Source organism: Orycteropus afer, unplaced genomic scaffold, assembly GCF_000298275.1.
Source record: "Orycteropus afer afer isolate SDZICR_OR568_19922 unplaced genomic scaffold, OryAfe1.0 scaffold00291, whole genome shotgun sequence".
Classification (NCBI taxonomy): Eukaryota; Metazoa; Chordata; class Mammalia; order Tubulidentata; family Orycteropodidae; genus Orycteropus; species Orycteropus afer.
Window position 1 is genome coordinate 2,731,709 of NW_006921878.1, and position 22,437 is coordinate 2,754,145.

Genomic DNA, 22,437 nt, shown 5'->3' on the forward strand with positions numbered 1-22,437 from the left:
AAAAAAAGGAAGAAGAAGAACGCAGTATCAGGATTGGAGGAAGACTCAATAGCAACCCGTGATGTGGAGACAACACAACCTTGCCTGGTAATCTGCTTCCAAACCATCAGCCATAGAAAACCCTGCGGCACCCACTTGTGCACGAACACCCACGAGGCTGCCATTTGAAATGACGGCAGGTGCAAAAGTGCAGCGGCCATCACCATCGTTGTTACTAGCTTGCACCTTATCTCCTCCCGTTCTCTTTTTCCCCATATTTTAAACGCTATCTCCTCTCCCAAGCCTCCTGAAGACACAAACAGGCCTGAGCACAGCTGCCCCTGCAAACATGACCTGGGAAGCCGTTCTGAAAGGCACAAGGGCAGCGCACAGGGGGCTGGGTGTCTTCCAAGCAAACGTCTCCCAGCTGCCGCGGGGGCTCCTCTCCTATACCAGCAGCTCAGCGTCTGCAGAATAGTAGCCTCGCTGTGCAGCCTCAACCTGCCAGCTCGGCCTTGGCCCTCACAGCCCTTCCTGCACAAGGCTCCTGTCTTCCTTGGCACGGGAAGACATGAGTCGGGCTCCTTGTCCAAGGGTGCAGCTGCCTCTTAACATAAGCACCTCTGTGTCGCCCCAGACAACTCACAATTCTCTTCCTTCCACTCCGGGGGCTTCTTCGTGCTGCCCGGGGAGTGCGTGTCAGAGCCTCTCTGGGTGCCCATTGCCCCTCCTGCTGCCAGTTGTAGCCGTCAGCTGCCGTCGAGTCAGCCCCGACTCACGTTGACCCATGCACAACGGAACGAAACACTGCATGGTCGACCGCCACCCCCACGGTGGGTTGTACCTCAGGCTTTTGAGAGCCACAAGGTCTTCAAGGGCTGGTTTTCAGAAGTCGCTTGCCAGCCCTTCCTTCAGAGGCATCTTTGGGAGGGTTTGAACCACCAACCCCTGGGTCAGCAGCCGAGCTCATTAACTGTTTGCACCCCCCAGGGACTCAAAATGATCAAAATTGGGACATTTAGCGCTTACACAATACTGTTACCTGCTCTGAGGAGCCCTGGTGGCAACGGGTAAGTGCTTGGCTGTTAACAGAATGGTTAGCGATGCGAACTCACCCAGCAACTCCACGGGAGACAGCCTGGTGATCTCCTTCCGAAACGTCACAGCCATGAAAATCGCCGGGGCGGTTCTACTGTGCCACACGAGGGCGCTCTGAGTCCAAAAGCGACTCTATGGCACCCCACAACAGCAACAACACAGAGGTGATGCGGGGGCCCCCACTGCACAGGCTCAGGAGGCACAAAATCTCCATTTGTCCCGTTTCTGACATGAACCTGAATCACTGGCTTATGGGACATTGTCTAGGTTCTCTAGTGTAAAGTTTCCATTTGCTCCCGTCACTAGTGAGTATCTTGTGAGAAGCCACTTTGAGAACACACTTCTACCCTGTTCCTGAGCAAACTCCCACTCATTTGTGCCAACTGAGGCACCTCGGAGGAAAGACCTGGCAATCTTCCAAAAAGCCAGCCACCGACATTCCCCAGAGCACAGCAGTCCTCAGACACACCTGGGGTCACTATGAGCCGGGACCAACTCGACAGCAACTGATAGACCTGACCCACGACATCTCCCCCAGTCAGAGTTCTCACCGCTACTGGAATTGAAGAGCAGAAGTAAGAGGCCTGTGCCCGGTCCTCTGATGTTCCCAAGAGCGAGGGGGACCCAGCCAGGTCAGACATCCCTGCCCAGGGCACATCCTTCCCAAGCCGGTCTCCCAATCACAACACCAGTGATCTGCCTGGAGGCTGGATCTTCCCTGGGGCAGGAGGCGGCCTGTGCGCTGTAGGGCTTTGAGCAGCATCCCTGGCCTCCACCCACTTGTGCCAGGGGCAGCCCCTCCCCAGCTGTGGCAACCACAAATGTCTCCAGATGTGGCCCCGTGTGGGGGCAGAATTTCCCCCACATGAGGACCCCTGCTCTTGAGTGACTGTGAGTTTGAAATGAAACTCTAGTGACTGGGACAGGACTTAAAAAAAAAAAGTCCAGGAAAGAAGGCTTTTTCCACACATCATTAGGAAATGGGACCTTTGAGTCTACCAGGATTCCATTAGCAGTGAGGTTTGAGCCCCTACCCATTATAAAATGTATGAAGAATGTTTCCCACCCCCCAGGAGTGGGTGTGATGACTATTATTGCATAGTTCTGTCAGGAGCACTGATGGCATAGTGCCTAAGGTGTTTGGCTGCTAACCAGAAGGCTGGCAGTTCAAATCCACCAGCCACTCCCCAGAAGGAAGGTTGGGCAATCTACTTCCATAGTGATATCACCTCGGAAACCCTAGGAGGGGTCGCTATGAGTGGGATCCAACTCGATGGCAGAGTTTGGTGTGTGTGTGTGTGTGTGTGTGTGTGTGTGGTGCAGTGGTTAAAGTGCTCAATTAGCTGCTAATCAAAAGGTCAGGGGTTTGAACCCACCACTCCCTCTATGGGAGAAATATGTGGCAGTTGGCTTCTGTAAAGATTGACCACCTTGGAAACCCTGTGGGGCAGTTCCACTCTGTCCTCTAGGGGCACTGTGAGTCGGAATCAATTCCACAGCCGTGGATTTGGTTTGAGCTTTGCTTCTGTGAAGATTGACAGCCTTGGGGCAGTTCTCCTCTGCCTTCTAGGCACAATGTTAGGTTGCATTAGACTCAACAGCAGTGGGTTTAGCTTTTGGTTTTATTATTATTAAATTAATGTTCATTAATATTGGTATGCAATTAAAATCATTATTATTTTATTAATTACTAATAGTTACTGCAGGAGCTCTGGTAGCATAGTGGCTAAAAGCACTTGACTGCTAACCAGAAGGCTGGCGGTTCAAACCCACCAGCCACTCCTCGGAAGGAAGGTTGGGCAATCCTACTTCCGTAGTGATACTGCCTCAGAAACCCAAGGAGGGGTCGCTATGAGGCGGGGCCGACTCGACGGCACATAACAACAACAATAGTTACTGCAATTGAGATATAATTATTATCAATAGTTATTAACTATAATGAATTATAATAAGTATAATATCATTATCATAGTAGTTGTTGCTCTCAGCTGCTGACTGCAAGGTCTCAGCTGCTGACGGCAGCGGCCGGGTGAAATGCTGGCCCTACCCCAGAGTGTCCGCTGGCCTGGCCCTGCCCTCCAGCAGAAAGCAGCCCTCCCTGTCAGCAGATGGAGGAGCCACCCCCTCCTGGAGCTGCCCTTCCTGACTCAGGTCCCCCTGGGCCGTGCAGACCCCACCCTGCCCGCTAGGCAAACCCTCAAGGCAGGGGCACTGACCAGGAGTAGCCTGGGCTGTGGCCGCAGGTAAGGGAAACCATTCTTATCAAGGCTTCCCCTGGCCACATCCATGGGGTGGGCAGAGATGAGGATGGTGATGGCTCATGCCATGCCCAAGAAGCCACCTTATCTAGGTCCCTCCCTCCCCTGGTTATCCCTGTGTGGTTCCAGAGGCTGGGCCAGTGACATATTGCTGCAGGTGACCTCAGGTAGGGCCTGCCCTGCTGCCGACCTCAGGCCCTGTTTGCAGCTGAGGTCCCTGCCGCGAGCGTGTCCCTGCAGCCCTCCCCCAGTGCAGCACTGATTCCACACGCACAGCCCAGCATCCCTAGAACCATGGGGTGGGGACAGAAAGGGATGGTGGGTGTTGCCCAGCCAGCCCCTTCTGCCCTCCTCCACTTTTCCCTTCTTCCAGGGAGCTTTCCCGTGCTTCCTGTGTTCCTAGCATCATCTTCTCTGCCGTTTGCAAAGACCATTGTGGGGCTACAGTGTCGCTGTCCGTGGTCCTGACTGCTACGCCAGCCTTCTAACCAGAGAAGAATGGACAGAGGCTGTTGGTAATTGCCGACAAAAACTAAACTTACTGCCATCAAGTAGATTCCGACTCATGGCAACCCCATTGGGTTTCCAAGCTTGCAAATCCTTACGGAAGCAGACTGCCCCATCTTTCTTCCACAGAGTGGCTGATGGATTTGCACTACTGACCTTTCGGGTAGCAGTCAGATGTGCATTGACCACTACACCAGCAAGCTCCTTGTTGGTAATTGCTGGGGAGGAAAGTTGGATAGATTTGCCTGGGCCTCTCTTAAACCACCGAGTTTGCTAACAAATCTTTTTATTCGTCTCAGCAGTTTCTCTCTGGCTACCCCTGGCTTAACTTTGAGGGTGTTGTACCCCAGAGCCCCGATACTGTTGTTGGCTAAGCCTCAAGCCTCAGAAGTGCCTACTTGTGATATGGGTGAAATTTTGCCCCCGAAAAAGTTATGTTGAAATCCTTAACCCTGTTCTTGTAAATACAACCCTGTTGGAAAGGGGGGCTGCTCTTTTGTTTTGTTAATGAGGTCATACTGGAGTGGAAAGACAAAGACAAACAGAGGGTGTGGAGTTGATGCCAACTCCTGGCACCCCCCTGGGTGGGTGGAGACTGGAGCTGCTCCACAGGGCTCCCAAGGCTGTGCCCTTTCAGGGATAGATCACCAGGCCTTCCTTCCAAGGCTCCTCTGGGTTTGGAGCAGGGAGGGGCCTGAACCTAACTAATCCTTTCTGAGTGGAGTCTTGTAAAAAGTGCAGAGAAGACACAGACAGACACATGGGGGAAGGGACCATGTGAGGGGCCCTCTACAAGCTAATAAAAGCCGAGGAACTCCCGGGGCTACCGACAACAGAGGCCCCTCCCATTGAACCACCACCTTGATTTGGACTCCCAGCCTCTGGAACTGTACAACAATAAATAAACCCACCCACCCCCCAAAAAGCCCAAACCACTGCCATCAAGTTAGCTGTGGCTCATAGTGACCCCTGTTGGGTTTCCAAGGCAGTAAATCTTCTTCCCACAGAGCAGCTGGTAGTTTGAACCACTGACCTTCTGGCTAGCAGCCAAATGTGTTACCACTACACCACCAGAGACAGTACATGTCTGTCCTTTATTGCCACCCACTTTGTGGTCGTTTGCTATGGCAGCCCTAGGCACACTGAGAGGAGGCCCCAGGCAGTTCACATGCTTGGCTGCTAACCACAGGGTTGGAGGATAGAGTCCATCCAGAGGTACATCTGAAGAAAGGCCTGGTGGTTGACATCTGAAAAACCAGCCCGGTAGCACAGTTCTACTCTGACACACACATGCCCATGAGTCAGAATTAACTGAATGGCATCTGGTTTGGTTTGTTTTGTTTACCATGTGCGAAACACTAACAGGGGTCTGAGGCAGAGACCCGGGGAGGAGTGGAGGCCAGACTCTCACAGGGCTCCTGCAGGGAGACTGAGCCAACCTTCAAGCTTCCCTAAGAAGACAGCAGGAAGTGGTGTGCTAGACAGAGGGGCAGAATAGCACAGGCACGAGGACAAGGGGACCTTGTCATGGAAGGGGCTGCACTGTGACAGCCCGGCTAGGTCACAGGTAGGAGGGCTTCACGGTTGCTGTCTCCTGAAGGGGCGTCCAGGTCAGCAGTGTGGATTCTGCACCGAGAGTGTGTGTGAGTTTCCTGTAACTGCTGTAACAAAGCACCACACCCTGTTGTTGTTTTGCTAGGTGCTGTCGAGTCAGTTTTCATCTCACAGCAACACCGTGCAACAGAGTATAACTGCCCCATAGTGTTTTCTAGACTGTAGTATGTACAGGAGTGGCTCACCAGGTCTTTACCTTGCACAGAGTCACGGGTGGGTTCAAACCACCAGCCTTTCTGTGAGCAACCTAGTGCTTACCTGTGATGCCACCAGGGCTCCCACTGAAGACAACAGAAATGTCTTCTCACAGTTCTGGGGACCAGAAGTCCGGAATCAAGGTGCCAGCAGGGCCATCCTCCATCTGGAGGCGCTGGGGGGGATCCTCCCTGGCTTGTGCCAGCTCTGGTGCTTGCCGGCCATCCTTGGTGTTCCCTGGCTTGTGCCCGCATCATTCCAGGCTGTGCCCTGTCATCACTGCTTGTCTACCCTCTCCGTGTGTCTCTCTGGGCCTCTTCACCTTCTTAAGAGAACCCCAGCCATATTGGTTTAGGACCCACCCTATTCCATTGTGACCTCATGTTAACTAAATATATCAGCGAAGTCCATTTATCCACATAGGATCACATTTACAGATACTGGGGCTTAGGACTTGACACAGTTTTTTTGGGAGACAGTTCAACCCGCTACTGAGGGAGAAAGCCACACTGTCCACCTTGCATATAAAAGGAAGCCCACTTCTGATGTGGCTGCCCATCACAGCAGAGAACAAGCTCTGTGGAGGGTCTCCTAGATCTGCCTCAGGGCTGTGGGGCTCTTCCGGTCTGGATGTTGTCATGTTGTCATCAGGTACCATCAAGTCAGTTCCAATCAACATGACCCATGTACAATGGAACGAACCCGGCCTGCTCCTGCCCCATCCTCACAACCATTGCTGTGGCTGAGCCCATTGTCGCAGCCACTGTGTCCATCCACCTTGTTGAGGGTCTTCCCTTTCATTGTTGACCAAGCACGATGTCCTTCTCCAGGGACTGACCCTTCCTGATAACATGACTAAATTACGTGACACAAAGTGTCACCATCCTCACTTCTCAGGAGCATTCCGGCTGTACTTCTTCCGAGACAAATCTGCTAGTTCTTCTGGCAGTCCATGGTGCATCCATTGGTCTTCACCAGCACCGTAATTCAAAGGCATCAATTCTTCTTTGGGCTTCCTTATTCATCGTCCAGCTTTCACTTGCATAAGAGGTGACTGAGAACATTGTGACTTGGGTCAGGTGCACCTGAGTCTTCAAAGTGACATCTTTGCCCTTCAGCACTTTAAAGAGGTCTTTTGCAGCAGATTTGCCCAGTGCAATACATCATCTAATTCCTTCACTGCTGCTTCCATAGATGCTGATTGTGGATCCAAGTGAAATGAAATCCTTGACAACTTCAGTCTTTTCTCCATCTGTCATGAAGAGGGACTTGGCAATCTTCTTTAGATCTGGATGGCTGGGGGATGACAAGGGCCCATGTCCTTCAGAGGCCATGGCATTTTCTCACTCTGTGCCAGGGAGCAATGGGCGTCTCCTCTGAGGAGCCTGGAGACCTGCTGAATAGGCTTCTCCAGTTCATTGTTCCCTTGAACATTTATTGCACATCTCTGCCAGGAGTGTCATCCTCATGACTTCACCCTAAGCCCATAAGACCTCCTCCCTGGCACCCTGCCTCCCTCTCTACTCATCCCCCACCCTCACACCATTATTCTGATAGGTTCCTGAACTCGCCAAGCTCATCCTGGCCCCAGGGCCTTTGCATGTGCTCTGTGTTCCATCTGGAATGCCCTTCCCCCTTCCCCAATGACTGCCAACCCCTTGCTCTCAGTCTGCACTCAAAGGCCGCCTCCTCAAAGAAGCCCAGTAGTCCCCCTGACTACATGGAGGATGGACCCTCCTCCTCCTCCTCCATCTTATCTATTTTCTTGGTCACGAGTATCACTATGGCTTGGTACATTCTTTGATTTACTTCATCATTGTCTTCCTTCTTCTCCAAACAGGGAGCCTCCGTGGCAGGGACCCTGAGTCTATTTTTATTTATCTCTTGTGTCCTAGCACCCAGACATCTGGTACATATATTAAGTGAATGAATGGTAATCCCCTCGTGGCACAAACGGTTAAGCACTCGACTGTGAGCTGAAAGGTTGGCGGCGCAGACCCAGCCATTGGCACCTCGGAAGCCTAGTGATCTGTTTCTGCAAGGTCACAGCTTTGAAAGTCCCATGGGGTGGGTCTGCCCTAGCACACGGGGTCGCGATGAGTGAGAATGGACTGGCCGGCACCCAACAATAAGGAATGAATAAAAATATGGACCCCTGGGTAACGCAAACACTTAAAGCACTTGACTGCTTGCTGAAAGATTTGAACCCACCCAGAAGCACCTCAGAAGAAAGGCCTGGCAATCTGCTCCCAAAAGGTGACAACCCTGCAGAGCCTCTCAAGCACCGTTCTTCTCTGACACGCATCGGGTCACCATGAGTTGGAATTGACTCAACAGCGCTTAACAGAATGAACAGCAAAGTGGGTATTAATGTTCCCATTGTGTTGATGAGGAAGCTGAGGCCCAGGGAGGTCCGAGATCAGAGCAATAGAGAGTGACTGAGCTGGGCTCGGCTCCCAGGCGCCTCGGCCACCTGCACTGGTTCCCTGACTCCCACTCTGCAGCCGGCAGCTGAGGTCCCTGCCTCACCTCCATGCTTCGGCTGCAACTCTGAAGCAGTCTGTCACATAAGCAACCTATGCAGGATCGAAGTGGAGTGGCTGGGTTTTAGGAGGCTGATCCATACCCTGATAAGACACCAAGACAGTGCCGTCTACAAAAAATAAAATCAAAAAGTTTTCCTTTGGCGGGGAGGGATTGCATTTGGACAGGGTGCTGAAGGAGTTCTTGACTGGGTGGGCCGGGTGTCACCTACCCCCAACGGGTTTCTTCCCCTTGGTCCCAGCTGGCGTTTTTCCTTGGAAGCACATTCTATACACAACCGGACACAAGGGGGCAGTAGAGAGCAATGAGCAGAGCCCAGGGCTGGAGTCCAGTTGGCCTGGGCTGGACCCAGGACTTACCCCAGTGAGCTGCAACCTGGGCACAATCCCCCTCACCAGCCTCAGTTCCCTCCCCTGAGAAATGGGCTCCCACCCACCTTCTCAGGTTTCTATGCGGATTAACCAAGTTCAGGTTGTGAACATTCCAGTGTGGTGCCTGGCGACTGAGGGCATGCTGTACTGGGTGTATGTCGTGACTCTAGACGATTCTAGAAACGCAAGAAGTGGAGACTCAGATACTGGTAGGGACTGGCCGGGCAGCAAACATGAGACAAGGAGCCGGAAGGAGTTGTGACACTCAGGTGAGCCGGTGGGTGGAAAATCACAGGTGCCGGTAGCTCCCAGTCAGGAAGGACAGGTCTCCTTTCAAGAAAAAACGGGAATCATGACTCAGGGGGTCTCATCTCTGATTTGGCAACATGAGAAGTGTTCTTTGGTGTGGTGTGTTGTTGTTGGGTTGGGTCAAGCCGATTCCGGTTCACAGCGCTTCTGTGCGACAGGAGTCCTGCCCCATAGGGTTTCCTAGGCTGCGTCTTTAGGGGAGCAGATTGCCAGGTCCCTCCGACCTTTCTGCTGATGCTGGGTAACAGTAATGAGCAGTATGTGCCCTGTCCTCCTGGCCCTGAGCTCATACCTGGGCCACCAGCCCCGACCTCTGGCTTTTGGGAGCAGGCGTGAGCAGGCAGACAGGCCACGCCAGCTAAGGGCTGACATGCGATGGGTGTGTGATGGCCATCCCAACCCTGGCTCGCCTCCTTAAAACTTTCTTCTGACTTTATTTGAAACTTACTTAAAAAAAAAAAAAAAAGAGGTACAATGACCCATAAAAGTCCCTGTTGTGAAGTGTACAATTCAGTGACATTTAATGCATTCACAGTGTGGCAGAACTACCACCTCTATCCAGTTCCAAAATAAAACTTGTGCTCATTCAAAGTCATTCCCCATTCCCTGGTGCCCCAAGCCTTAACAACAACAACAAAAACCTACTTCCATGGAGTTGATTCTGACTCATAGCGCCCCTAGAGGACAGAATAGAACTGCCCGAAAGGGTTTCCTAGGCTGTTAGTCTTTGAAAGCCTACTGCCCCATATTTCTCCCACAGAGCAACTGGTGAGTTCAAGCCACCAACCTTTTGGTTAGCAGCAGAATACTTTAACCACTGCACCAGCCCTGGGCACCCACTGACCCGCTTTCTGTCTCCGTGGATTTGCCTGCTCTGACGTACTCCATTGAGCATAATGTTTTCAAGGTTCATCCACACTGTAGGCTATATCAGAACTTCATTCCGTCTTACGGCTCAGTAATATTCCATTGAGGAATCCTGCTGGAGCAGTGGTTAAGCACTTGGCTGCTAACCGAAAGGTCGGTAGTTTGAACCCACCAGCTGCTCTCAGGGAGAATCATGAGGCAGTCAGCTTCCATGAAGACTGACAGCCTTGGAAACCCTCTGGGGCAGTTCCACTCTGTTCTCTAGGGACACTGTGAGTCAGAATCAATCCACAGCAGTGGATTTGATTTGGGCTTTGCTTGGGAGCTCTGGTAGCGTAGCGGCTAAGGCACTTGACTGCTAACCAGAAGGCTGGCAGTTCAAACCCACCAGCCACTCCTCGGAAGGAAGATGGGGCAATCTACTTCCATAGTGATACTGCCTCGGAAACCCAAGGAGGGGTCGCTATGAGTCAGGTCTGACTCGACGGCACATAACAACAACAACAACAATCTGTAAAGAGTGACAGCCTTAGAAACCCTCTAGGGCAGTTCTGCTCTGTCCTCTAGGGGCGCTATGGGTCAGAATCGACTCCAGGGCAGTGGCTTTGGTTGAGGGGTTTAATACACCATGGTGTGGATGGACCACACTTTGTTTCTCCATCATCAGTCAATGGACATGTGGGTTGCTTTCCAGGGCTTGGCTCTTATAAACAATGCTGCATTAATATGAGCATTTGCATACTAGTTTTGGTGTGAATGTGTGAGGAGTCCCTGAATAGCACAATCAAGCAAGCATTCAACTCCTAGCTGAAAGGTTGATGGTTTGAACCCACCCAGAGGTGCCTCAGAAGACAGGCCTGGCCATCTGCTTCCAAAAGGTCTTAGCCTTGAAAACCCCATGGAGCAGTTGCCAAAAACAACCAACAACAAGATGTTCTCTCGCCTCCTGGGCTTGCCCTCCATTTTGACCCTTGAACTCCCTGATAGCAGGGTGGTGTCATCCAGCCAGACCTCAGGGTGCTGCTCTATTGCTCCTGGTGCACAGTGGTTCCTCCAAGAATATTCAGGGAGAGAAAGGGGAGGGAGAGAGGGGAGGAAGCAGAGACTCCACCCTGGAGAAGCTGTCCGCTCCGGCCCTCAGAGGAACAGAAGCAAGAGTATAACCGTAGAAAAGGGAAGAAAGAAGCACGCTGGCCCCCTCTCCCACCGTGACGGCGCCCCTTCCCACTGAGCTGGTGCTGCCCTGCCGAGCCGCAGAGCTGAATGCACAGGGAGTTAAATGTTGCCGGGCGTCAGCACGCGCCCGGAGCTCCAACCTCCAACCTCTGCTTGCTCACTGCACTCTGCAAAGTGCCTGCCTAGAAGGGAATGTTTCCCGGGGAAGGCAGGGGCCCGGAGTACGTGGGTCAGGCTCGGCAGCAGGAGCTGGTGCTCCAGAAAGTGGATCGCCGGGGAACCAGGTCTCGGTTTTCTAAATGTGAGCACGGCCAGCCAGCCTCTAGGTGGGCGTCCAGGGCCGCCTTCAGGGGCAGGCGCATGGTGGGCCAGTGGCTCCACCAGCCGCATCTTATGACATTGAAGTGCAATTCACACACCAGGAAATTCACACCTTTAAGGTGAGCGGTTCAGTGGGGTTTAGTGCATTCACCATGTTGTGGAACCCTCACGGTCTAGTTCCCAAACCTTTCCATCACCCCAAAGGGGCACCCTGTGCCCATCACCAGTCACCCCTGCATCTCCCCCTCCCTCAAGCCCTGTTGTTGTTAGAGGTGCTGCTGAATCAGTTCCAGCTCGTGGTGACCTTGGGCACAGCAGACCCCAGGCTCTAGGCGACCACCAACTACCGTCTGTCTCTGCGTCTGCCTGCTCTGGGCGGCTCCTGTCGGTGGGATCATGCGGCCTCCTCTTGTGACTGACTCCTCTCACTCAGCACCACGTTCTCCAGGCTCACCCGTGTCATAGCATAGTCACGACTTCATTTCTCTTTATGGCTGAGTAACAACTCATTGTGTAGCTGGACCACACTGTGTCGACCCCCGTCTCCTGGTGGACACGTGGGCTCTTCCTGCCTTTTGGCATCTATGAACAGTGCTGCAGCAAATGGGGTACAAGTCACCAAGTCCCTGCTTTGCGTTCATTTGTGTACACCTGGGAGTGGAATTGCTGGATCATGTGCTGGTTCTGTGTTTAACCTTTGGAGGAACCGCCACACTGCATTTTTAAGAACAAATTGCTGGGGGCTCCTGGGTGGCACACGCAGTGAGGTGCTCCAGTCCTAACTGAAAGGTTGGCAGTTCAAATCCACACAGAGGGACCTCAGCTTCCTGTTTCCGGAAAGTCATGGCCATGGACAGTAATCCAACTTCTGTTTGAGAGCAGTTTCAGGCTTTCAGGAGGTTGTGAAGATAGCTGAGAGCACACGTGCCCTGCCCTGAGTTTCTCTCTGGACAGCCTTTGTTCCTGTGGTGCAGCTGGAGTAATTAATGTGCTGGTATTGACGCTTGCTCATGACCTAAAGCCCATGCGTGGCTGGATCTCCTCAGTTTCCTGTGCTGTCTGTTTTCTGTCCCAGGACTTCCCCTGGGATCCACAGGACATGACTTTACGTGTCCTCGGGCTCCTCTGGGCTGTGATGTGACTGTTTTTGAAGCCCTTGACCATCTTGAAGGCACTCTGGTGGCACAGTGCCTAAGGCATTTGACTGCTAAACAGAAGGTTGGTGGTTCAAACCCACCAGCTGCTCCCCGGTTGGAAGACTGGGCAATCTACTTCCATAAAGATTAACCACCTCGGAAACCCAAAGGGGGTCGCTACGAGTCAGAATTGACTCAATGACAGTGAGTTTGGCTTCCTTTTTTTTTTTTTTTAAACCATTTTGAGGAGTGCTGATCAGTTGTTCAGGAGCCCTGGTGGTGCAGTGGTGAAAGTGCTCAGATGGGCACTGAAAAGTCAGTGGTTCAAACCTACCAGCCGCACCACAAGAGAAAGATGTAGTCAGCTTCCATACAACCTTGGAAACCCTGTGGGGCAGTTCCACTCTGTCCTCTAGGGGCGCTGTGACTCAGAATCAACTCCACAGCAGTGGATGTGGTTTGGGCTTTGCTTCCCTAAAGACTGCCAGCCTTGGAAACCCTCTGGGGCAGTTCCACTCTGTCCTCTAGGGGAGCTGTGAATTGGATAGGTTGAATGAGTTGTTTTGTAGGATGCCCCTCAGTTGGGATTTGTCTTTTTTTTTTGTATGATGAGATGGGGTGATGGGTTTTGGAGAGGCCCTTGGGTAGCACAGATGGTTGACATTTGACCACTCACCTGAAGGTTGGTGGTTCAAACCCACCCACAGCACTGTGGATGAAAGGCTTGGTGATATGCTTCTGTAACGATGACAGCCAAGGAACCCCTATGAGACAGTTCCTCTGTCCCACGGGGTCGCCAGGAGTCAGAAGTGACCCAACAGGGTTGGGGAGGAAGACCACAGAGGTAGGTGCCATCCTCACAGGGATAGATTACCCAGTAAGGTAAGCACAGGCTTACTTGTGCTTACTTACCAGTCTGTAGTGAACAATATCACGTTTTTTCATCACATCAAAGATTCTGCTTCTGGATGTGGCAGGCATCCATCTCTCTCCCACCCTCACAGCACCTTCCTACAGAATCCAAGCCTCTTTTCAAATTTACAATCCGTGATAGGTGCAGAGTACCCATTCAGCAAGGTAAGCACGGGCTCACTTGTGCTTACTTGCTAATCTGTAGTAAGCAGTTTCACATGAAGCCCGGGCTTACACAGATTACTGGATACTCCGCCGCCACTTCCTCACTCTGTCCTCTCAAGAGCACACAGGCAGCCTGTCAACAGGGCCCAGCACTGCCGAGGTTCACCTTGACCCCCTGGCCGCAGTATGTCTGCCAAGTGTCTCCACTGGGCAGTTCCTCTCTCCCACGTCATCGGAAGGACGTCAGTGCACAGCCCGCTCCTGAGGGGTGAGGAGTCGTGCTTTTCCTTCGTGAGGGTGGAGTGGTTGCTGCTGTCACACTGGCCCCTGGTTCATGGCGACCTCGCACACCAGGACCCAATGATGCCTGTTTCTGCACTGTCCCCACGATCAGTGGCAGGTCGGACTGTTGGGACCCGTAGGGTTTTCACTGGCTGATTTTTGGAAGCAAGTCACTAGGTCTTCCCTCCTAGTGCATCTTAGTCCAGAAGCCCCACTGAGACCTGTTCAGCATCCAAGCAAGCCTCCACGGACAGAGGTACATAAAGGACATGGGGACGGCACCCTCTGACTTCCTCCAGTGTCCCAGGGAGAAACAAGTCACCATCAACAGCCCAAGTCTTATTCCTAGGAGGCCAGACATACCTCCCCCCACCAGCCTTTTTACCAGTTCTGACACCAGCCGTCCCTCCCACGGCACTCACTACTTCTCTGCTGGGTTTGATAATTCGTTGCATTGGCCACACAGAGCTCACAGACAATGCTCACGATGATGGAGGTTTATTAGGGAAGTAACAGGCTACAGTTCAGGTTCAGGAGCAGCTCACCACACAGTTCCCCAATCAGGACAGTCTCCCCTCTGCTGTGCCCACAGACACGCCTCTCTGGCCCTTGGCCCCTCGGCCTGGCCTCTGTCCTGCTTGGGCAAGTGGTACAAAGCTTTATTAGCTCTGCCGACAGGTACACCTCGGTGCACCCCACTCTGTCAGAAAACCTGCCCCAAGGCACTCAGCTTTCTCCCTCTGTGGCCCACAAGGCCTGCCGCTCCCTCTCTTGCCTCTTGGTTCCACTGCCACTGTCTCTCAGCCGTGTGTCTCTCAGGTCTCTCTGCCAGGGCGTCTCTGCCATGGAGGTGCAGCGCAGGGCTCTTGGTTCCTGCTCTTCTCTGTTGATGGCAGTGAGAGCCCCTCTTCTGTCTCTGAGAGGACCCATTTTAAGCCTGGCAGATGTCGGAACTAACCAATCCCCACACTAGATTCCACACACCTGATTTGCATGGTCCCACCCAATCATCTGGTGGGAGTCACAAAGACCATGGCTGGAAGAGCCATCCCAAGTACTCCACTGCCCCACAGACGGGTGGTGGCTGTGCCTGAAGTACACGGGCCGGGGGCAGAAACTGGGGCTCCCACATGGAAGGTGAGGGTTCTACCACAGAGTTGTCATGGCGCCCTGGAGGGTGGAGCATGCATGTAAATTATCAGGAATTCTTTTGTATCCGAGCTTTGTCTCTCCTCTCTAACTTACGTGCTCCATCATTTATTTGTATCTGTGTGGAGTGTGGACATTGACCTTATTCTCTGGTTTACAATCCAATGCTACATTATTTATTTTGTCAAGCAAACTGTTCCAGTGGTAGGGATGCCCTTCCTGTTGACTTCCTTTCACACACAGCTACTCGCAGTCAGTGTTCTGGTTACCAAGTGCAGCTCTGACAATATATACCACCAATGGGACGGCCTTAACAAACAGGAGTTATTATCTCACAATTTGGAGGCTTTAAGTCCAAGTTCAAAGTGCCAGGCTCTAGGGGCTGGGTGAAAGCCCCTCAACCTTGGGGTCCAGCTCTGCCTCCTGCTCCCGGCTCACTGGAGCTAGAGGCTTTTCTTCACTCAGACAGCTGCTGGCTGCTGAGGCTGACAAACCCAAGGCTGACAAGTAAAAAGGCACAGTCCCGATGTTACCAATCCACACAGCAGGCCATTAACTCAAGTCCATTGTAAGTCCCAAGGTCGGCAGAACATGGCAGGCTGCTGAACAATGACACGGCTACATGCAGGGGCCAAGTGTGCCATAGGCTAGAGACCATTCCCAAAGCTGCTTCTTATATACAGGAAGCAGACCACATCCCAAAGGCAGCTACTCAGCTGCTTGCAGTAGATTCCACCATGAAGATGATTGCCAGTCTCATCATGGGGAATAACTACCACCAGCTGCCCAGCCACTCAGCCAGGCCCAGCCAAGTGGACACACAAACATAACCACCACAGTCAGTAATTCCACAGGGACCCACCCATGTGGGCCTGACCTTGTCGAGAGAGCTGCTTATATTCCAAAGTGGGACAGCCCTCAGGTTTCATAAGTGGTAGATGCATAACCCTACATCTTTAAGTCAAATGCATACATAAGTCGAAGCAGTATGGTTCGCATCTAACAACAGTCAGTCAAATGTTTGTCTTAATACAACATATAGTGCACCTTTCTATGCATAAACATATTGCAGAAACACATCTGGAAACACTGATGCATCTTTAAACGCATAGCGACCCCTCCTTGGGTTTCCGAGGCAGTATCACTGAGGAAGTAGATTGCCCAATCTTCCTTCCGAGGAGTGACTGGTGGGTTTGAACTGCCAGCCTTCTGATTATCAGTCAAATGCCTTAGGCACTATGCCACCAGAACTCCTAACATCATATACAGTAATAATGGTAACATTAGCAATGTTTGATGCAAGTCACAAAGTAGCACCTCTTTGTTGTTACAAACCATTGTCTGTACCTTGGATTTTGAATAGAATAGGCTTTTATGGAGTTGGTTTGTAACCACCAGTGGTACGGGATTGCCTGAATGTAAAACCACGTGAACCTGAAGCAGTCCCTCATTCTCTGTGGATCTCGACATCCCCTGTCTGTCTCAGTTCCCGAGGGCTGTTGTAACAGAAACATCACAAGGGGGTGGCTTTACCGAACAGAAACGTATTTTCTCACAGTTTGGGAGGCGAGAAGTCTGAATTCAGCGCTCGGGCTCTCCGCGTGCCCTGGGGGCAGGCCTTTGTCGCAGCTTCTCTGGCCCTCTGGACGCTCCTTGGCAGTCTCCATGAGGCATTTACCTTCCTCCCATCCTTGCTTGTTCTGGTGGGGCAGTGAGTAAGGCATTCAGCTGCTAACCATGAAGGTCAGTGGTTGGAACCCACCAGCCACTCCATGGAAGAAAAATGAGCCAGTTGGTTGCCTTGGAAACCCTATGGGACAGTTCTACCCTGTCCTATAGGGTCGCTATGAGTCTGAATCAACTCCACGGCTCTGGGGGATTTTGGTGTCTGTGCCTAATCTGTTCTGTTCTTTTTATAGGTCAGAAGTGGTCAGGGCCTGGTTGAGAAGCTGGGCAGCTGGGTGTAGTCTTCCCCATGAGGAGACTGGTGATCAGCTCCACGGTGGAATCTACGGGAGCAGCTGAGAGCTGCCGTAGGGCTGTGGTCTGCTTCCCGTGTAGAAGGACAAGCTTTGGGAATGGTCTGCAGCTTCTTGGCACGCTTGGACCATGCATGTAGCCGAGTCATTGTTCAGCAACCTGCCATGCTCTGCCGATCATGGGACTGTCAATGGCCTGCCATGTAGTTTGGTAGCATGAGGACTGGGCCCTTTTACTTGCTGGCCTTGGGCTTGTCAGCTTCAGCAGCCAGCAGCTGTCTGAGTAAAGAAAGCCTCTAGCTTCAGTGGACCGGGAGCAGGAGGCAGAGCTGAAACCCAAGGCTTTCACCCAGCCCCCAGAGCCTGGCACTTTGAATTCGGACTTCTAGCCTGCGAAACTATGACAGGATAAACTCCTGTCTGTTCAAGCCACCCCATCGGTGGTATTTTCTGTTAGAGCAGCACAGAGTAACCAAAACAGGCCTCATTAACATAACAAAGAGAAGCTTGTTCCCAGACAGGATCCCACCCACAGCATAGGGGTGAGGATTCCAACACATATTTTAGGGACCACAATTCAATCCATATTGTTGTTGTTGTTGTTTGCCATCGAGTCAGCCCCGACTCATAGCGACCCCTCCTTGGGTTTCCGAGGCAGTATCACTACGGAAGTAGGAATGCCCAACCTTCCTTCCGAGGAGTGGCTGGTGGGTTTGAACCGCCAGCCTTCTGGTTAGCAGTCAAGTGACTTAGCCACTATGCTACCAGAGCTCCCACCATATTAGCATCCAAAAACAAGAAGCTTAATATTAATTACATGACCAGCACAGAGCCCTCCCTGCTAATGTTTATTTGTTTTTTTGAAGTGGACTTTTATTTTTAGGTAATATTTTATTGTGTTTTCGGTGAAGTTTCCCACGGCAGTTCATGTTCCCATTCGACAATTTCCGCACAGGTTGTTCAGTGACATTGGTTCCATTCTACACAATGCGTGAACATTTTATTTCCATTCTGGTTGTTCCGTTTCCTTCCATCTAGTCTCCCTGCCCCCCTGACAGTCTTATCTTTGTATTAAAGTCATTGTTGACAGGCTGGTCTCACAGAGGTGATTTGTTGAAGGAGCACAGTACTCACAGGTGAGTTGCATTATTTTGTGAGCCAATCTGTAACTCAGCTACAAGGTGACCTCAGGGGTTAGCTGCAGTTCGAGGTTTGAAGAGTATGTCTGGGTGATAGTCTCAGGGAGTCCTCCAGCCTCAACTGGTCCACTAAGTCTGTTTTTTTTGTTTTTGTTTTTTTTCTTTTTAGGAATTTGAAATTCTGTCCCACATTTTCCCTCCTTTCTATCAGGGTCTGTCTACTATGGCCCTGATCAGAATGGTAGTGATAGCTGGGCACCATCTTGTTCTTCTGGTCTCAGGGAAGATGAGGCCATGTTTCATGTAGACATTTGTCCTGTGGACTAGTTTCTTGTTTGAGTCTTTGGTTCCCTTCTTTCTCTTTTGTTCCAAATGAGTAGAGACCAGAAGCTGTATCTTAGATGGCCACTGGCAAGCTTTTAAGACCCAACACTACTCACCAAACTAGGATGTAGAACGTAACGATATGAACTATATTTTGCCAGGGGACTGAGAAGTTCCACGAGACTATGGTCCTAAGCCTTCGACACCTCACCCCCACCCACCAATGTTTTATGAGTTTCTGTGCTAATAGGGAAGTGTATTTTGGCTTGATGATCCCTAAAGCTAAAAGTGTTTTGTTCCCGTTGCTGTTTTATCGGAATGTGTTGGGCTGAACCTGCCCACATCACTGCCGGATCTGTGGCGCCTTGTGCTGACGCTGGGTCCACAGGCCTCTCCCAGAAGAGACGGGGATGGACACGCTGGGCAGCCCGGTCGGAGACTCATCGTGTAAGTTTCCACACGGGCAGACCAGCAGGTGCTCATTGCAAGTTTCCAGGGTTCAGACTCGCCCAGACCGTAACACTAGAAATGTCAAAGGTTATGCTGCCTAGGAGATCAGGGAAGGTTGCTCTCTGAGGCCAGCCAGGAGCCTAAGGTTGTGTCTCTGGGGCCTGACCAGCCCCCACCAAGTCACCTCATTAGCATAAACCTCCGGTGAGGTCAGGGCCCCCCCCCCCCAGTGCATGAGAAGCACTGCATGCACTGAGCACTTCCAAGGTTTCAGAGGTTACCTGAGGCCACTGGGTAGTTCAGATGGTTTGCAGTCACTCCTAACCTAAACATTGGCAGTTCAGACTCCCCCAGCAGCACCACGGAAGAAAGGCTTGACAATCTACTTCCACAAAAACCAGAGCCAAGAAAACCCTGTGGAACACAGTTTTACTCTGTAACACGTTGGGGTGCCACAATTCAAAACAGACTCCGTGGCAGTGGGTTGGGAAATGGGGAGGAGGAAAAAGTAAGAAAGAGCCTAGGCCCACATACCTTTCCTATTCTCTGCAGCCCCTCCAAACACTTTAAACTTCAATGGGGCTCATCGGAAAAGAAAGACACTTGTCGCCCCCGAGATCAACATTTCCCTGGATCAGAGTGAGGGCTCTCTGCTGTCGGATGACTTCCTGGACACCCCCGATGACCTGGACATCAACGTGGATGACATCGAGACCCCTGACGAGACCGACTCGCTGGAGTTCCTGGGGAACGGCAATGAGCTAGAATGGGAAGGTGAGGGCAGTGGTGGCCCAGGGGTGGACTCCCCGCCCTCCGTGCGGAGACCCGGGTTGGAGTCCTGGCCAGTGTGACTCACGGGTGGCCACCTCCCGTCTGTCCGTGGGGTGTTCATGTTGCTGTGAGGCTGAACAGTTTTCAGAGGAGCTTCCAGGCTGAGACAGACTAGAAAGAAAGGCCTGGTGACCAGCTTCTGAATCAGCCAATGAAAACGCCATGAGCCCCACGGTCCACTGTGCATATGGCGGCCATGTGTCGAGAGCTGACTCAGCGGCAGCTCACACCTCCACCACCCGGGCTGTGTGCCAGCCCCAGAGGCCTGAGATTGTGCACCCATTCCGTTCTCTGTACCTGCATGACCTTCTGATGCTCAGGCTACCACATCTTCTAGGGGGAAGCTTCATTTGAATGTTTTGCTGGCGGGTATTTGATGCTTTCCCAGCCACTCACATCCCTCTGGACTCGTGTAGCTGACCAGGCCCTTGGCCCTATGCAGTCTGCATTCTGGCCAACCACTCAGTGCAGCCCTGAAGCTTGACTCAAGGCCTCCTTTGGCTTCCCACAGCCACTTGCTGGAGCCCCTGGGTCCCCAGACTCCGAGAGCCACAGTGAGCGGCAGGCAGGACAAGGGTTCTAACCTGGGGCCTGAGCAAGAGCCCCAGTTCCTACAGCTTTGTGTACATCTGTCTGCTGGGTGTGTGCTTGTCCGGGGGCAGGGATTTCACCAGATTCTCACAGGCCACTGGGACCCAAAGTACATGCAATGGATTCAACACTGGGTGAGGATTTCTCCTGGAAGTCTCTAGGGAGCCTGCATAGTCTGCACTCAACTGCTCACTGAAAGGTTGACTGTTCGAACCCACAGAGGCCTCCACGGAAGAAAGGCCTGGTGATCGGTTTCTGTCAAGATGACAGCCGAGGTACCGCTGCACTGCACAGTTCTGCTCTGGCACACACGAGACGTGGGGTCATCAGGAGTCGGAACTGACAGCAACTGACAACAGTAACAACAGCCTCTCTCGTGGGGCAGGGCCTGGTGGAGATGCTGGGGCTACAATGGGGACAGGGCAGAAGGAGATGGTCTCTGGCCACCCAGCTGGTCACAAAGGGAGATGCTGAGCAGTGAGAGAAATCTTAGAAGCTGCCAGTGATTGGCGCTCGCAGCAAAGTAAGGTGAGGGGAGAAGACAGAGCGGGGCTTCTCACCTGGTGATTCTGTCCCCAGGGGACATTGGGTGGTGTCTGGGGACATTTATGGTTGTCACGACTGGAGGGGGTTCTGCTGGCGTCAGGTGGGTGGAGGCCAGGGATGCTGCTTCGTGCCCTACAGAGCCCAGGATGGCCCCACCCAGGAGAATATCTGGCCCCGTGTCAGTAGTGCTGGGGTTAAAAAGCTTCAGTTAATTATTTAGGAAAAACACTGAATTCAGATCCTGTTCACACTGTGCACCAGAATAAACCCCCAATGGGAGCTCTGGTAGCGTAGTGCCTAAGGCATCTGACTGCTAACGAGAAGGCTGGCAGCTCAAACCCACCAGCCACTCCTGGGAAGGAAGGTTGGGCAATCTACTTCGGTAGAGATACCGCCTCAGAAACCCAAGGAGGGGTCACTATGAGTCAGATCTGACTCAATGGCATTGAGTTTGATTTGGGTTTTTTGGATCAGATGGTGTAAACCAGAGGGACCCTTCAGCTCCTGTGACACCCCTTCTCTCTCCTCCCCACTTAGCATGGATTTAAGTATGAGCAGCGTCCTGGGAAGAAGGAGGGCACCCACTTCTCGAAGAATTGGCAGGGGAAACCTTATGAATAGCAGAGAAACGCTGTCTGATACATTACTGCACAACTTTATGGATAGCCCAGAAACATTGTCCAATATAGTGCAGGAGGATAAGCCACTTAGGTCGGAAAGCTCTCAAAATAGGACCAGGAAAGAGCTGCATCATCAGAGCAGAACCAGCCTTGCTGATATGGATAAGGTAAAGCTTTCGAGACCTCCCTTTGCTGACATGGCACAACTCAAATTGAGGACAAACAGCTGCAAACATCCATTAATCATTGGAACATGGAATGTACGAAGCATGAATCTAGGAAAATTGGAAATTATCAAAAATGAAATGGAGCACTTAAAGATTGATATCCTAGGCATTAGTGAGCTGAAATGGACTGGTTTTGGCCATTTTTAATCAGACCACCATGTGGTCTACTATGCTGGGAATGACAACTTGAAGAGGATTGGAGTGGCATTCATCATCACAAAGGATGTTTCAAGATCTGTCCTGAAGTACAACGCTGTCAGTGATAGGATAATACCCATACGTCTACAAGGAAGACCCGTTAATGCAACTATTATTCAAATCTATGCCCCAACCACCAAAGCCAAAGATGAGGAAATTGAAGATTTTTATCAGCTTCTGCAGTCTGAAATTGACCCAACTTGCAATCAGGACATTAATTATCACTGGTGATTGGAATGCAAAAGCTGGAAACAAAGAAGAATCACTGGTAGTTGAAAAATTTGGCCTTGGTGACAGAAATGATGCTAGAAATTACATGACAGAATTTTGCAAGACCAACAACTTATTCATTGCAAATACTTTTTTCAACACAAACGGTGGCTATTCACTTGGACTTTGCCAGATGGAATGCACAGGAATCAGATTGACTACCTCTATGGCAACAGGCAATGGAAAAGCTCAATATCTTCAGCCGAAACCAGGCCAGGAGCTGATTGTGGAACAGACCATCAACTATGCAGGTTCAACCTGAAGTTAAAGAGTCCACGAGAGCCAAAATATGAGTATTTTGGATATATTTTGAATATATCCCTCCTGAATTTAGAGACCATCTAAAGAATAGATTTGATGCATTGAACACCAATGACTG

At 51.7% G+C, this 22,437-nt stretch overlaps 1 protein-coding gene across 1 annotated transcript in view; it reads left to right on the plus strand.

Moving 5' to 3' along the window:
- ATCAY (ATCAY kinesin light chain interacting caytaxin) overlaps positions 1–22,437 on the plus strand; it is a 46,022-nt gene that overhangs the window by 3,921 nt on the left and 19,664 nt on the right. The window contains exons 2-3 of the mRNA XM_007951091.2: positions 18,714–18,772; positions 19,328–19,549. Coding sequence (XP_007949282.1) covers positions 18,714–18,772; positions 19,328–19,549 — 281 coding nt within the window. The remainder of the gene's footprint in view (positions 1–18,713; positions 18,773–19,327; positions 19,550–22,437) is intronic.